The sequence below is a fragment of the Stegodyphus dumicola genome, chromosome 6 (genome assembly GCF_044657685.1).
Source record: "Stegodyphus dumicola isolate Sdum_Otavi_A_Nest chromosome 6, ASM4465768v1".
Classification (NCBI taxonomy): domain Eukaryota; kingdom Metazoa; phylum Arthropoda; class Arachnida; order Araneae; family Eresidae; genus Stegodyphus; species Stegodyphus dumicola.
Window position 1 is genome coordinate 95613405 of NC_140773.1, and position 18029 is coordinate 95631433.

The following is an 18029-nucleotide window of genomic DNA, read 5'->3' on the forward strand; positions in this document are numbered from 1 at the left end:
TATTTAAAACTTCTGCTTAATTGTTAATTATATTTAAACATTTATTGGTCTATGTTAAAATAACACGCCGGATAACGATTATTGGATACATTAAACAACAAGAATTCAATTTAGAAGTATTACGCTGATTCTTATTGTTTAACTTCTTCAGTAATACATATTGGTTATTCAACCGTTTTTGGTTTCATGATGCCTTGGTTTATTTTACCCCTTAAACTGCAAAATTCCTCCCTCACTAGGGAACGCCAGTCGTTAAATATCCCAGCAGTATACTGATTGATGCATATCATTAGTTACTACTGATTCTCAAAAACACTTCTATGGTAAACAAATATTAAGAAAAGTGCTGTAAAACAATAGATACTAGATACTGCGTAAGAAAGGTATTGTACAATAAATAATAAAAATTTACTTTTTATGTGATATAATGTATCAAACGTAATCCAATTAGGTAGTCGTCTTCTCCTGAAGTCGACTTTATTAATATTGGCATAATTTTATATATTATATTTTAAGTTTTAATTATTTACTAATTTTATATATTATATATTAATTTATATATTATACTTTAAGTTTTAATTACTTACTTATTTAAAATACATAAAATGATGCTCACTTTAGTTAATATTTTAATTATTATATTAATATTTATTTTGATTAACATTCTACTTTTTAAAAATCTGTATATCTTTCTATCTTTGGAAATACAAATTTTGGCACACTGTTAAAATATGTGCAGTAAAATACTCCCTAAATCCGGTGTTGCCTCGCAAATTCTCCTCTCTTCGTGATGAAATAATTTTCTAGTTACAAATATAATGCTTTTGTGTATTATAATGAGTTATGGAATAATACAATAATTTTGAGCTTTTGTAACTTGGACAACAACACAACTCAATAAAAACTTCAATATCATACAACATAACAATCGAAATAAATATAGAAGAAAAAAAGAAATTTTTAAAGTTTTTTTTAGTTTTTTAATTCTTTTTTTAACCTGAGGAAAAAGCTTTTAAAATTCTCTTCTGATTCATTCTTTCTGCGAGGCTTCTCAAATCTCTAACAAAGGAACGGAGTTTAACATAAGAAGGCGTGTCTCTAGATAGCCAATTGAAACAGCTTCCGAAAGCTATGCGATATTTGATTGACGGATGTCTCAAAAAGTTATGACCAGAGCAGCAAAAATCTTTCAAAACGGGAATATAAGAAGGCAAAATTCAGAGCTGTCACTTTTCACTCAGAAATGTTAAAAATCTCTGAAATCTGGCCACATACTGTGTTCAAATGGAAATTTAGGCTGTAATTTTAATTCCATGTTAAGACTTAGGAGTTCGTACTGCATTCCGAAAGATAAACTTAAGGATGCATGTATCTTTGCCATACTCTGCTTTTCACTTTCCTGTACCGAAGTTATGCCCTGTGGGCCTGGTCGTGGTGCTTATAGGCGTCGCAGTGCAAGAAAACTGACACCATTAGTTTTTAAACAACATATACCAAACATTGTTGAGCATAGCTTGGGAGCTAGCGGCCCGCCCGAGGGGAAAATCACAAGAGACGATGCTCGATTTAAAAATCTAGTTCCGAATTATAATATGGATATTGTGTTTAAAGATGAAGAAGGAACAGCAGCTGATCGACTCATGACAAAGGTACGTGCCATTGTTTTGATATTATAACTTTTAAGAAGTATGTTATTTTCTATTTCGATGTTCTAAGTTTCAATATTTCTAAAAAAGCGTTGTTACTATTATCTTACTTTATAAATTCATTTTTTGATAACATTTATCTATAACTTGTATGCCCATCTCATTTTAAATCAAAGTAATAAATTTTTAAACGTTAAATATATCACTTAATAAAGTTGTTTTAATAGTCTGAAATAAAATAAAAATCGCATAGCCTCTTGACTGAATGCAAAATTTCAACTAATATACATGTTTAGTATATAATTGAAATAATAATTACAAACTGAAAAAATGACTTATATGAAAAAAAGAACAACTGATCTTTTTCATTATGGGACAGCATGCATCAAACAATTTACTACGAAAGATATTTGGGCAAAGGGGGATACTAGTCGTTCTTTGATTCTTATTTTAAGTCGAAATGAAGAGAAAAAAGACAATCGTACAGATTTCAGCCGATATATTGCCTACTGAACACTCCTAAAATAAATTTTTCTTAGCTCTTAAATATGCATTTTTATTTCAAAGTAAGTGCAATAAATTTTTATTATTACTTTAATTTTCTCTTTATTAAAATAACTAATAAGGATGCATATTTTCTAAAATTAAAAACCTCTTTCACCTATATCCTAGAAGATCCTTAATATCTTCATTTTAAAGTTATTCTGTACAGTAACGTATTTTCCAGATCGTTAAAAAACTGTGCAAAAGTATCATTTCTTTCCTTTATAATAAATTATACAGTTATCTGAAAATTTCAGAAAACTAAACAAAAACTGCTTAATTCATTTATTAACCGTTTTGCTTACCATATTGCCTAGAATAAAAGACGTTCTTGCATATAGGAACTCGGTCCTATCCATAACAGACGGAAATGATGATTATATTCTACAAGAGTATCATACTTGGGCAAAATATTACGGATGACATGAAATATGAGAAATGCGTGTTCTTTTAACATTAACGTTGATTAGTAAATTAGAAATGATTTGAATGCACGTTTTAGAAGTTAGGCTTCATGCCTATGATTCTTATATTAGGCTAGTATAGTTATGGCTTCAAACTCTATACTTTTAATGCATATTTCTTGGAATAATTTGCATTTTAATTATAATCTTTAGAAATTGTATGAAAGATTTAAACTTTGAATGGTGTTGTTAATTTGAAGTATTTAGTATACTGTTAGACTACTGTTTAATTGCGAAATAATTAGTCGGGTCAAAAAAGTTAAGGAAGTGCCGTCAGTAGTTAATTACGTTTAAAACTGCAGTATTGCATGCAAATATCTGCGTGGAAGAAAACAATGAATCTCATTAAAATCACGTGTATAATTCTCGGTTTGTATGTTTGATGCTCTGCTAAACAATTTTCAAAATCTCAGCAGCTAGGAATTTAAAACTCTGCAGATAACAAACATATGATTTACACAAATATTTGAATGCATTGGCGACCGAAATTTCAGACGGTTACAACTATAATGGATGTTTGAAACAAAACTCACGAATATGCAAGTTCTAGCAACTTGAAGATTTAGTTATGACGCATGATGCACATATTTATCGCGCACTCTGCTGTGAAATAATCAGATCTGATGATTTCGATATGCAGTTTAAGAACGTATTCTTTTTTGAGGGTCATAACATATTCATTTTCGTTCTGAATCTCCGAAATTAAAAAATGTGTCTGGTAAACAACATACAAGATGAGGAATTATTATTGAAATTACTGAAGTTGGTATTTGTATCGGAATTGGTATTTTACAAAATATAACGGTAAATGGCCGAGTACTATTTTTAATTGTATTGAAGCATAATGAGTTATAATACTATGTATGCAATCTGATTACAAATAAATTTTAATTGAAAAGGAAATATCTTAATGAAATCAATAGATTTTCGACTAAATCTGAGAAGTAAATTTTTCCTTTGTATGTTTAAACACACAAAAGTGATGTTTTCTTTGATGTTCCTGAATTATTTTGTTATCCTAATGGGTGTGTGGGACAACAATTTAGTTTCTAGTCGTACTGAAATCCTACAGAAGAAAAAATTAAAGAATTCATGAAATTAAACATTGGCATATTTGGAGCTAAAGATTTTTATAGAAATATGTGGCAAAAATCAGTAATAGAATATTTGATTTACATAATACGTTTAAAGCCTATGTTTAGAGCGTTAATATTTGAATTAAAAAATTGATAACCTTTTTTAAATCATTTGAGAAATTTACAGCGTTTCTAAGTTTTAGAAAATATATTTTTTTTTTATATTCACGACTTGGCAAGCTGCAGTAAATTTAGACTTTACTTTGTTCGGGCATTCAAATTGTTTTTCTGTTTAAAGTTGTTCATTTTTAAGCTTTCGATATGAAAAATGCAGCTTTTCTGGCATTTTATATAAACTTTGTTTTAAATTAATCATCCTTACTTTTTAATATGAAAATGAGAATGCTGAGCTTTAGTTCCCCTTCAATCTTTATAGACGTTTATTTATACAATTTTATAAAAGACTAAACCTTACATAGATGACACGCCTTTGAAGACAATGGCGTCTTATTTATGACTTTATTTTTCTTTTGAGAAAATAAGTTTCAGTATTAAAATTCGTTCTTTCTCGCATAATAATAGTAGTTCGTTGTATCACGCATTTAGCCAATTTTAATTATGAACATTTAGTTAACTTCTAAAATCAAATGCTGATTCTTTTATGAACCAGATTCCCAGAAATTGCTTATGGTATCCGATTTCTCTGTTAATACTATGGTCAAAAAGCATATTTGTGCAACTTTATATATATGTTGTGATTTTGTTTTCATGGAATCTAGAAAAAAGAAATGGAATTTCTCTAATATTACTTCTTGCATCTTGGTAGGCATTTATTTTCACGTTCTTATTCTTGTATTGTAATGTGAATTTCAAAAAGTTGTAAAAAAGGACTGCAGGTTTTAGATCTTTCACTTTACTGTTTAAAGTTTAAAAAAAAAGTCAATCCTCCATGAAAGAGACGATATAAAAATAGACTATAACAATGCGTTGTTGAACACTTTGGTACTTGCAGCAAAACCCTTCGACCACAAAAGACGGCGCGAAACCAAAACAACCCATTTACTAAATACAAGAAAAAACGTTCTATTCTTATTTTTCTTTCAGATTTATTATCATTTATATTTAATTTTTCATTAAAAATTTCCATTATTTTTTATTAAGGAGGTATACTGTAAAAGAATTATTTTCGCGAGAAAATATAAGTCTCGCGAAATACTACGAAATATGAAAAGTTTCACTTACCAAATTTAGGAAAATTTTCAGCTTGCGAAATCACCGATATCTTCACATTTTCGCGAAAAGATTACACTTAACACGAGATCCAGCGTATTGAAGAAGACATTTTTGGCGAAATATCGCGTAATTTGGCGTCTTTTCTTTAATAGGCCGGTCGACGGGATTTCCCGTAAGTACAATTACTTTCATTTTCCATAAAATATTAAATTTTAAAATTAAGAAAAATGTATAAAAAAATAGCTCGCATTTTCGACGAAAATGATTAAGTCTTTTAGACAAAACCCGGAAATTTTTAAAATGTAAATTAATTAATGATAAAATGTTTTTAGTGCGTTGCAATCGCTAGCAGCATCTAAGACATACATTGCTCTCCAAAAGTTAATGAATTTATGGTTTTAAAGCTGCACCCTGCAGTACGCTGTGGAACGGACTGTCTTTATTGTCATTTTCATGGTTTCCCAGGTGTAAAGTAGACACGAGCCATTTTTCCTCCCCACATGAAGATAGCCTCATGTTGGCTAAATGAACCTAAATTTCTGCCATGTGAGAGAATAAAATCAATAATTGGAAAAAAGCTATATTTTTAGAAACTTTTGTATATTTTTGTAGAACTGACCGTCCGAATTCTCATTGTTTATTTGAAAATATATTCATTGCTTTTTTTTTTTTTTTTTTGTAAATATTGACGTTAACAGCCTTTAACTTATCAAGTAATGAGGTGGACGCCATATCATTTTTCAAGATCAATTACCTGCCAAACAAGTATGCAAAAATGGCCGCAACCAGAAACTTTACGTTAACTACGAAATCATTTGGTGGTGCAGTGTTAAAAATTGCAAAATGAAGAAGGATCATATTGGAAATTGGGTTTATCGGTTCCAGAATATCGTTCGCTACTGTTATTAGATTTATGTATTCTTGGGTAGAAGATTTGACGCCCGTGAAATGGTGTAACAAACAGCTTAATGTGTGTGGAAGAGCTGCACTGGAACAATTATATGAGATAAAATAACAATTAAGAATAAAGATTCTTTCAAATATTCGTAGGAAACGACATGTGAGTATTATTGTTATTATTACATGTTGTGGTGTTTTTTTTTTTTTTTTTTTTTTTTTTTTAAACATTTGCCCTCACAAGCTTGGCGAAATTATAGCTGAGATCTTGGTGCAAATCTAAAATCACCAAATATACTTGGGGGCCGCTATAACAAAGAAGTACACAATAGTATTATTTTAAAAATACAAAATATGAGAACAAAATAGTTTAGTTATTTCAACAAGAAATAATTTAGAATGGTATTCTTTAAAACCCTTTTATTGTAAATACTTATTTTGTAAACAACACCACTTGTAAAAGATAAGAACATCATATTCAATTTAAAGGTGGATCAACCTCAAAGATATAGATGAATATCTGTGTTTTCGTGGTTTTCCTAATGTGTAACGTGTATACGAGCCAGTTTCCCTTAGAACGTCCTCCACGAAGGCATCCCTCCCTTTAGGCAGATAGCCCTCGTGTGCTTTGCCATAATTGAATAATCCAATCCTGTTCAAAATAGATTTTCAGCGTCACTACTAGAATTCTACTAGAGAACAAAAAAGTACCATTTATACCCCGGTGTATTACTAACATACTTATCTTCTTGCAGAAAATGATTTGGCCCGTGTTTTTTATAACTGGAAAGATTCCAGTTTGTAAATAATATAAGTGATAGTTTAACCCTTGGTGAGAATTAGTTGTCTCTTAAGAGGAATATTAAGAAATTTCTAGCAGTACATAAGCGAAACTTAATAAGAAAACTGTTTAAATATCAGAAGAGGAATACTAAGCAGTAGATAAATTTAAATAATTGGCTTTAGAAAATTTTATACAATACAGTGTTAGACTAAAATGTTTGGCGTAAATTCAATGTAACAGGGAAAACAAAGTTTGAAACATTTACTTCAATGGGATGTAGAAGTGAACAAAAGGGGCACCCGTACCTGGCAAAACGCGCAGATCGATTTGTTTATTGCCAAGTATTCGATTTATTACAACTGCTCAAAATCCTCAAAAGAGAAAACAACGCAAAAAGATGCATGAGCATTGCTTGAAAACTCTTAGAACAATTTATATTTAAATAAATATTGTAGTATATAAGACACGTGTATCATTTATTATGCATAAAGTATTATATGTGGACTAATTGTTACTATTTTTACAACTTCTGTGTACTAATGTTTCAGTTAAACTGCCTAAGTGAACTGGAGGTTTCTTTAAGTTTTCACGAAGCTTTATTTGCAAGGACTTACATACCCTGAAATGCATTATTATTTTAGTTGCCTATTTGAAATATAACTTTTCTTAAATAATATCTTAGAAAACTAATAACCTATTGATAAAAACCGCTTAACATGGGTACTTTGACTCTTGTTGATATGCGGTCAATCGGTTGCATGAGAATACAGCTGTATGAGAATTTGATAAATATACCCAGATGTAACGTAGATATAAGGCATTTCTCTTTTATGAATTCCTCAGCGAAGCCATCCCTTTTCTTAAAGGGCCTTTTCAATTATTTAATTAATCCGAAGTACATCTTTTAATAACAATTTTCATTGGTACCATATTTCTTGCATTTATTTCATATTAAATGCATGTAACTAAAAAGTCCATCTACGAGTTTGCTTTTGTGTAACGTAAATATGAACAGTGCAAACAAGGAGTGAATTTTGCGTCTTTAATGTCAAATTTGTTGCTTTATAAATTTTACCAGGGTGATCGCCACTCTCATTCCCTTACTATTTTTCACTTTTCAAATAAATATTCAATGAACAACCGTAAATGTTTTATCGTTTAAAATTAAAAAAGCATTTAAGATTTGTTGTCGCTTATTTCATAGATACCATATAAGTTTGGTAGGAATAATGTTATTTTATTATTCTTTCCCCAAAATTCTTAAACTTAAAATTTGTAGATATTTTTTTAAAGGCTGGAAAGAACCTTTCAAAATTTTAATGCAACTCGCTACCGCAATACTTCATTTAACTTGATATTCCATATTATAAGTAATTCGAGAGAATTGGATTGCGAACGCTCAATTTTTTTGTCGTATAAATTAACGGTAATTTATTGGATTATGAATGGTTTCGGTATTTTGTAATTTAAGGAAACGTGTACCATGCTTTTTGTCCATATTAAATTGATTGGTATTAAGGCAAAGTACATGAGGATTATAATTTTAAAGGGAAGGATACCTTCGTTGAGAACAATTTTAAGTACCTAAGCACTTGTTCTACAAGGGCCTGGTCTGCAATGGGGGGGGGCAGAATTTAGAGCAGGCAAAAATTTTATCATTTAGTGAAGCACCAAACAGTAAAATTTATGGGTTGCAAAATTTTTAGAATTCAGTAGAGACCCTGGATATCAGAATTTAGAAGCCACAAAATGTTTTAAATTTAGGGTTGCACCGGGCAGAAAGTTTGAGACAGAGTATTGCATTGGGCGGCAAAACATCTAGGGAGGGTCCTGCGCACCACAGTGACAAACTTGGTAGCTCTTTTGTTCTCTTAATAACTTAGATTGTAGTTCTCGCTATTTATTATCTTCACTGGATAAGCAGATCACGTGACAGTATTAAATCACCATATGGTAATCACGGCACACTACTGAAACCCAATAAGTCCTGGTGTCCCGTATGCTTATGCCTGTCCTGATCTAAAACATGCATTATCTTTTCGAAAGTCACTTCTCAGTTAAAACATAAAATGTTTTGTCATTTGAAGTTACTACATATAATTATAGAGGAAAATTATTTGAATTATTACTAAATTTTTAGTGTAAATGAGAAACAGTAATCAGTAGTTTAGGATTTAAATTTGGTAAGAAATGTGAACCTACTTAATAAATCCGAATAATTAAGAGTAATCTGAAAGGTTTCAAATATAGTGCAAGCAATTGAACAAGACTCAGTTTATGGATATTGTTATAAAAGATTCTTGTCATTAGATCTTTAGGTTTGAGTTGCATATACTATCGCGAGCATAGTTTACTTCGATGCGATACAATGTTTTTGGTCTTCCATCAGATTTCTCATTTCATCAGTGACCTAATGGTTAAAACGCTGAACATCGGGAATTCAGTCCGGGTTCAAATTCAGGGTAAACCTGCTCGTTGTATGAACATTGGTATATGGTTGTATGGTTTAAATTGCTTCATACAACCAATGTATTGAACATTTGCTGTATTTCAGTGTCTCGGCATGGGTATGAACCAAATTTTCTAAAAAGGTCCTTCAAGTAGGCTTTCCAAATTTTAAGCAGATAGCCTTAATGTGCTTTGCCAAGAGCTAAATTTAGGTTTCTATTTCAGTTTTAGTACTTTAGTTTAGTATAAAAGTTTTAGTAATTAGTTTAGTTTATAATAAATTTAGTATCTTCGAGATGAATCTATCTGAATAAGAATGATCTATCTGAATAAGGAATGTTTTGATAAAGAAATCTTAAGCTGAGGATCTACTCATTTCGTGGCTCTGGAACGTAATTTTCCTTCACATTTTTAAATTCTAGGATACATATTATCGGGCTCACCAGCGGCCGAGCGGTAAAGTCTCTGAACACTGGTAGTTCGGTCCGAGGTTCGAATCCCGCGAACGGGCTGGCTGCATGGGTGTTTTCGTGGTTTTCCCCATGTGTAACGTGTATACGAGCCAGTTTCCCTTAGAAAGTCCTCCACGAAGGCATCCCTCCCCTTATGCAGATAGGCCTAGTGTGCTTTGCCATAATTAAATATACCACACCACCATATTATCGGCTTTGCTTTTTTCTATAAATCTTGTTAAATAGTACCCACTTTTCTTTTCACCCAATTCAATGAGACACTAAAGGGTCTAAATCATGCCAATTGTTGCTTTGATTTATCATATGATTTAAATTTATCATATCTAATTTAATTAAGAAGGCTAAATTTAAACTCGAAAACTCAATCGGAATTATTTAAACTCGTTATAATTAAATTATCCATTTATTCTGAATGAAAGGTATGTTTATTCTGATAACTATCAGATTTAAAGAACAAACTGTCTTTTGTTTGAAAATGATAAATTATTGAATATATATTGATTTATAAATAAAAAAACGCAGTGCATTACAGCCGTTAAGGAATAAGGCAAGTTATCTTGTGGATGTAAATCAAAGACAAAATGCATAATGTCACAGATGACAAACATTGCAGAATGAGCTAATTATTACATTGCGTTATCACTTAAACTTTTATAGTTTTAATTTATTTGTTACTTTGGTGGAAGTAAGAATAATTTTCATTTAAGACGCAGATTTCGAAAAATATTAAAATCCGTGAATTAAAAATTTAATTTTCAAGTTTTCACAAGCATTAACATTATTTTCATTATGTGAAATTAGTATATAGTAAAGTAAAAATTCAAAGTGTTTTTGATGCATTGAAATTAAGATTGAAAATTGCTACAGGTTTCATTTTTATTATAAGAAATTCAGATTGAATGTTCCTTATAAATTAATACATAAAAATTGCTTTGACTAAAAAGTAATTGCTTATTGCTTCAAAAACTAACAATTTACATTTAGTCAGTTCTAATATCCTTCAGCTGCTATAGTACGGCCCCACAGTTCAATTCGCCATGTTTTATTTAACAACTCTTTACATTTATTTGAAGAGTATCATATTTATTTCGTTAATTTTACTAATATCGGTGAAAATGCTAAGCGTATTAAGTTATTTATCATTTTTATGGATAACAGATTATATGTTTTAAAACTGTTCGCTAAAAGGGTAATTCTACTAATGGAACATGAACCTACCATATACACATCGCTCGTTTTGTCACAGCAACTAAAATGGATTTACTGAAGCAATTTGACGTAAGACAATAAATACTTTAATTTAAAACAAAGAAATCCATAGACATCTAATATCTTTTATTCTAAAATGGCATGTATTAACTGCGTTTGCTATGGCTTAATTAATTGAGTATTTTTAATATTTTTATTCACCGGTAACTCTTTAATGCAAAGGCTTAACTTTTATTTTGCGTACTGAACATGTACCATAATAAATTTTCATATGTTTAATGTAATATATTTAAACAGGATAATACTCGAATTGAACTCAAACTGACTAACCCACACGGTGATTGATTAACTCCCAAGATAAATATATATTTTTGGAAATATTAGTGTTTAGATAAGTAAACGTTCATAAGTAATTTAATAATCGAATAAAAATGAAGGTGTAGAAGTATAAGGACATGTTATAAATAGAACTATTATGCGTATGCCAAATAACCTGAAGTCTGATAACTTTAAAAAAAGCTGAATTGTAGTGAACTTAAAATGCGAGTAAAATAATTTGTACCAAAGCATAACATGGTGTATCTATAAAACAGTTCTACCACCTAATTATTTTGTTGCTGTTATAATTACTAAATAATATGATACTTACAAATTTATAGCTTTGCTTTTGAACTATCAGTTTTACATATTATCGCTGAGTTGATCGAAAAAAAAAATTCCTAGCCTGGAAGAAAAGTAACACTATTAATGATAACTGTACATGATTAATCGTAACATATACCGATTCTTCAAGATCTTAATAAACAGAATCTTAATGATCTTAATTTCAGGAGAATGAATAAAATAGTACGCCGTTTCCTTCAACGTAAGTAATTATTCAGATCTATAGATAAACAAAATAACGGAATTTCAATTATTAAGCACATTCAATGCCACTAGCAGCGTCTAATATTGTTTACTGTGGCAGCACAGTAAAATGATACTGGCTAAAATCAAGTGTTTCATGCTATTCTTACGTCTTCAGGCACTGCATGAGAAGAATAGCTACCTCAGACGGAATTGGGGTAATTTTTCTTCTGTTAACATCCCGTTCTCCTCGTAATCATTTGAAATGCAAAATTTGAAAACGTAAATGCCTTAAAAATGTTATAACTTTTACTTTTAAACAGTAAATAAGAACTCGCTGAAACGCAGTATCTAAAATATTTTTCACTATCCTGTATTATCAACACACAGTGTATACTTTAATAATTTAGCTCCTAAATTTCTGCATACGGTGAATTATGTAAATCAGAGAGCTGTACACAAATAAAATCTTGTTTTTATAATTTTTTCTGAAGTAAAAGCATTCCGATTAATAAAACATCCGTCATACTTTTAAAAGCAAAAACAGTGCAAAAAGAACTTGTCTTTAAATAACAGAATAAGAATTGATTAAGGTGCGAATTTCCGCCATTATATTCACTGATTTTAAGCGGTCACTAAGATTTCCGGAAAATTGGATTTCAGTGACGAATAAATCGGCTAATTTTAGAATTTTTCTAATTTTTTAATTAAAAACTGTCCTTTTTAATATTTAAATTAGGTTTATATTAATTTTCTTAAAATTGTCATTAAAGTATGCTGCACAATAATTCTCTTCTTAAACCGAAATTAAAATATTGAGTTATTCTAAAATTTACTTGATTTTCATCGCACTTGAGAAAAGCATTTACATAAAGTTGCCTAACTTTGCTTATCAATACTGACAAAACCTCCGATGCCGAACGATCCTTTTTTACAGCTGTGCCACATAAATAATAAAATTTATGTAGGTACAATATAATGTGCACAAACACTGTCTAATTAAAGGGCTATTTTGATTTAAAAGAACAGATCTGAATACGTATTTAGAATTCAATTCAATTCTATCTGTAAATTTCAGTTAAAATTTGCATTATTTTTATTTAGTTACATACTAGTTATTTGTGATATAACTTCATTTATAGTACATATTCCTCCCTTAGATATGTTATTATGAATTCTTGAACGTAATGTCAATCCCAGACCATGAAAGTTCAAATATTTATTTCTTACCTTGCGAAGGTGTAGCCAGTTTTGCTCTGATTTTTCTCGTGATAAGTTTACCGCTCTGTTTCAACTTCAAAACGAATTCGTTTTCAGAAATCTGAAAGAAAGCTTCAGAAGAAAATGTTACATTTATGCATTTTCAATAACGTTTTTCAGATTGTTCTTATGTCTTTATTGATAAATTCAAAATTTTATCAAAATTCCGAACGAGCTTTAGCGTTATTTTTAGTCAAAAGTAGATACTTAAAGAGGGGAGAGGAGTTTTGTTCTGAAAAATATTTTGACCAATACAATGAATGTATTTGGATTTATAAGGATTGTTTGTTATTGATGGTGATATAAATATCGTTTCACTATCAGTTATTGCCAACTATTAAATTACCATTGAGACGCAATAACACGCCGAATAAATACTAATTCAAAAGTCGAACAACAAAAATCAGCGTTATATTTACAAAATTTTGTAAATATAACGCTGAGTTTTGTTGTTTGACTTTTGAATTGGTATTAAATTACCAATTTGGGTAATTTTATTTGCCAGTTTTGGAGATTAAGCGTTTGGTTTCGCAGTAAGAAGAAAATCCATACAGATGTCTGTGATGATGTAATTTGCGTCTTAGCACTGTGTATTGATTAACAGATGTCTGTGAATTGTTGGAAAATTCGGATCTCTTTTGAATTTATAACAATTTCCAAATAAAGAGGGTTGTTACAATATGTTAAAATACACATAGACATAAAATAACATTGATCTCTCGGATTATACAGTATATATAAGAAAATAATTTGAATCAACTGTTACAAATGCTGATTTCTTCCAAAAATACGAGTATATCAAATGAAGCTCTTTTGCATGATGAAATGAAGGCGTAAGTACACATCTTGTCTTGTACTGAGGCACATCAATTATATTAAGACCTAACTGCAATCTGCTTCTCTATCTTGGGCGAAACCTTAAATAATTGTTACACACTTTTGTGATTCAGAACATATGATTAATTGCTCTTCATTGAAATATATTTCTTAGTCTCGGTGAACATATTTATGCTTTTAAAATATATATGTCCCATTTTCGGTTTTTTTGAAACTGAAATAGAAACGTTATAGATAATATACTGAAGCCAGTGAAGAAAATCGTTGAACATTACAGTTCTACTTGGGTTCATATCCCGCCAAGCAAACTAAACTGACTGCATATGCTCTGACTTAAAAAAACCCACTGACTAAACTATACATAACTGGATTATTTGATTGTGGTAAAATACACTAGTACTTTTTAACTTTGTAGAGGTCATTGTATAGAGAAATTCATTTCTATTTCCAATTGTAGTGAAGTCTGATTTGGTTATCAAAGCTCTCGAGGGCTCTCTGCTTAAGAAGAGTGGGTTGATCTTTACATTATGGTAACTTGGCGATTTTTTGGCGAAAATTTGGCAACCAACTCTCCTACAGCAACCCTCTATTTTTTTTTCCCCGCCGCCATTTTGTCTTCACGAAGTAAAGACATGTTTCTTTTCTTTTTATCTACTGAACACTTCTTCCAACAATCTACTAGCCGAATTACACTTATGCTAGAAATTTTATCAAACAAAACTGCTTAATCATGACAAATATTCACTGCAAAATTGGGAAAAAGTGCACAATACCATACTCCTTACGCGTTTTTCAAAATAACACATACACATAAACCATGTACATGCCGACTTATTTTTACTTAAAAAAAATCCCAGAATTGCACAAAAATGGCATTGCGCACACTCTTCACTATATCCATGTACACTGCTTTTTTCTCATAAATTAGAAAGATTTCACGAAAATACATGACAATTTTCTCAATCTTTAAACCCGGTAAAAAGAACATATATGAAATTACCTGATCGCGAAAAAGTATTTACCCTTTACAAATATAAACATTTCCACATATAAAATAAATAAAATATCCAAAAACTTTTACCTCTAAATCATCTATTACATTATACACGTCACCAACGAATTCATACCGCAAGCATTACAAATACTTAGTATCAAATATTTAAATTATTTCCATGCACGTTTATTTCAACTTAAAACGTATACCAAATTCCTAGAAACATAAAATTCACAAAATAACTATCATTTAATTAAAATATCACTAAACCATGTACACGTCGACTTATTTTTACTTAAAAAAACATCCCAGAATTGCACAAAAATGGCACTGCGCACACTCTTCACTATTCCATGTACACTGCTTTTTTCTCATAAATTAGAAAAATTTCACGAAAATACATGACAATTTTCTCAATCTTTAAACCCGGTAAAAAGAACATATATGAAATTACCTGATCGCGAAAAAGTATTTACCCTTTCCAAATATGAACATTTCCACATATAAAATAAATAAAATATCCGAAAACTTTTACCTCTAAATCATCTATTATATTATAAACGTCACCAACGAATTCATACCGCAACCATTACAAATACTTAGTGTCAGATATTTAAATTATTTCCATGCACGTTTACTTCAACTAAAACGTATACCAAATTCCTACAAACATAAAATTCACAAAATAACTATCATTTCATTAAAATATGATTAAATTCAAAAACACTACTTAAAATATAAATGAGCACATACATTAAATTAATAAAAATTACCTTACAATCCTAATTACTTTAAACTAAATCATTGCTAATAAAAATTTTCCCAATAATACCAAATTCCTTTCCACCTTACATTTAGAACAATGCATAAAAATAATATCCTCAAATAATTAAAAATACTAACTTACTTAATCTTCTTCAGAATCTTGATTACGCGGCGGATACACTTTTCTAATTCATTCAATAAAATTATTGGAAGATTTTTTCTGCGAATTTTTCCTCCATACTTCCTCCGCTAAATAAAAAGCAAACTTCTCTTTATCACAATGCCTAAATACCCATTTCGAATTCACTTTAGTTAGGGCCATGGGATCCAAAAATTAAACAACACTGTTTCACACAACACAGAATAAAGCTAAATACAAAATTTCCACATTTTTTCCCGATTTTCCCCCTTTTCCGATTAAAGAACCGCAATTCGTCCATTAATATCACATGACATATCCCATGATCTCTCATTTCCCTCACGCAAAATAATGCGTAATCGGAACTGAGTCTGCTCACATTATTATCAAACTCTCAGGTAGTAACCTTTATCGCCTCCAAAATGTCGCCAAACTACCAGTTACCATATTGTAAAGATCAACCGAAGAGTGCATTCGGATGAAGGTACATTAAGGAGGACTTTCCAAGGCAAACTGGTACATGCACATGGTGAAAACCATGAAAACGCCCATGCAGCCTGCCGCTTGCCTGGAATTCGAACACCGGACAGAATTACCATTCTTCAGAGATTGTAGTGCGCTACCGCTGATGGGCCGTTGTACCATAAAAACTACGATCTCGCCGCCAGCTCATTCAGTTGGATTCGAGCTTGGATCAAAATACCAATGTTTCTTATCCATTAGACCAGCGATGGGTCTAACCGTATTGAAGAGAGATTAAAATTAAAATAAATTTTTGATGACTGCGTAAAGAAGTGAAATCTTCTTTTTCAGATACTTACAGTAGCTGGAACTTTAGTGATCTAGTCCACTTTTTCTTATATCAAGCAAAATTAAATTTCTCGAATGTTAATTTATTTTATTTATGCTATAAAATATTTCAACTATTACTACCCAGTATCTTACTGATAAGGTGGCAGCAAATCCAGGCAGCATTCGGAGAGTTCGGGGTTACACTGACGGCAAATGCAAAAGTGTTTTTTTGCGAAATATCTATCAACATTACAGTTTGTTTCATTTAAAATCATAAATACACGATGAGCTCAAAGTACAAATGTATATTAATTTGATTACTTTAAGTCAATAAAAAAAGTGTTATTTTTAATAGAATAGAAATTTAAATTAATGAATTAGTTGAGTGCGGTTTATTTTATGCAGGTAAAACACATTTTATATTTTTATTTAATACCGTAAAAAATCAGTTTTATTTTAGGCATATCTAAGCAAAAATGAAAGTTTCATTTTAATTATTTTAAAAGTGGATTGTGTATCAGGGCTAATTCCCACTTCCTGAATTTTTAAAAATTTAGTCGAAGAGATGTGTAATGCGTTTTATTTTACCGGAATAAAACCACTTTTTTGTACAATAATCTAAATTAAAAAAAATAAATAAACAAAATGGAATGGATGGAGAGCTCTCGCTTTCGTTACGATACATTATACTGTAGAATAGTCATCACAATTATTTAGATTTTTCGAATATCTGAATAGGTTGGAATCTATTTGAATTAGAAGTTTTGCTAGTTCAAATAGTTGGAGTCCATTACCCATTTTACCCCTACTTCCGTTTTTGTAGTTTCTTTAAAACATTTTCATAGAAATGTATCTCCCAACACGCAGTACTTTGCTAACTAACATCCGATGGTTTGGATTTCTGGCTTACACGCTGATTGCATTAGCTTCCACGTTCCCAGGTATGTTACTAGTCAATTTGCATTACAAAGACCTCTATTACGATATCCAGATGAATTTGATTAGGAGCAAAATTAAAAGAAAATACAGTCTTTATTTTTTAGTTACTTATAGTTATTATATTTATTACGATTTAGACTTTTCATTTTTAATGTCACTGTTTCAGTTAACTGTCATTTTATGAAATATGGATTTTAGTCTGTTTATAAGAAGAGTTAACACGTGAAGCGCCATGTGAGTCACAGTTGCCCGACAAATTTTCTTCGTTCAAACCGTGTTAGTCACTGCTGATTGACGATATAAAATTTAAAAAAAATTTTCTATTAAGTTATGCACAGATTTCGAGCTGCTAATGTATCCGTGAAATCGGATATTGTGGGTTTAAATGGAAAGGGATACCAAACAGGCTTGGCGCTTAACGTATTAAATAACTTGACCTTTTAAAAGCTATTTAGTAACTATACTTACTTTTCAGCATTGTTATGAGAGACAACACGCACTTAATGTAATAAGGGCCGAAATGCAATTCCTGCACATGGACAAGTATCTTTCTATAGAAAGTCCTTTGGTGCATATTGTTCTATACTGACTAATATCCGAAATGTGCACTGTATCGTTTAAACGTTTTTTTCCAAGAGGTGTTGATGCTTACATAAGTTTAATAACACTACTAAGAATATACTC

General features: G+C 30.5%; 1 protein-coding gene across 1 annotated transcript in view; it reads left to right on the forward strand.

The window, feature by feature from the left end:
- Positions 1–1189: 1189 nt before the first annotated feature.
- LOC118205217 (desert hedgehog protein A-like) overlaps positions 1190–18029 on the forward strand; it is a 94904-nt gene continuing 78064 nt past the window's right edge. The window contains exon 1 of the mRNA XM_085818684.1: positions 1190–1649. Coding sequence (XP_085674810.1) covers positions 1314–1649 — 336 coding nt within the window. The 5' untranslated portion in view covers positions 1190–1313. The remainder of the gene's footprint in view (positions 1650–18029) is intronic.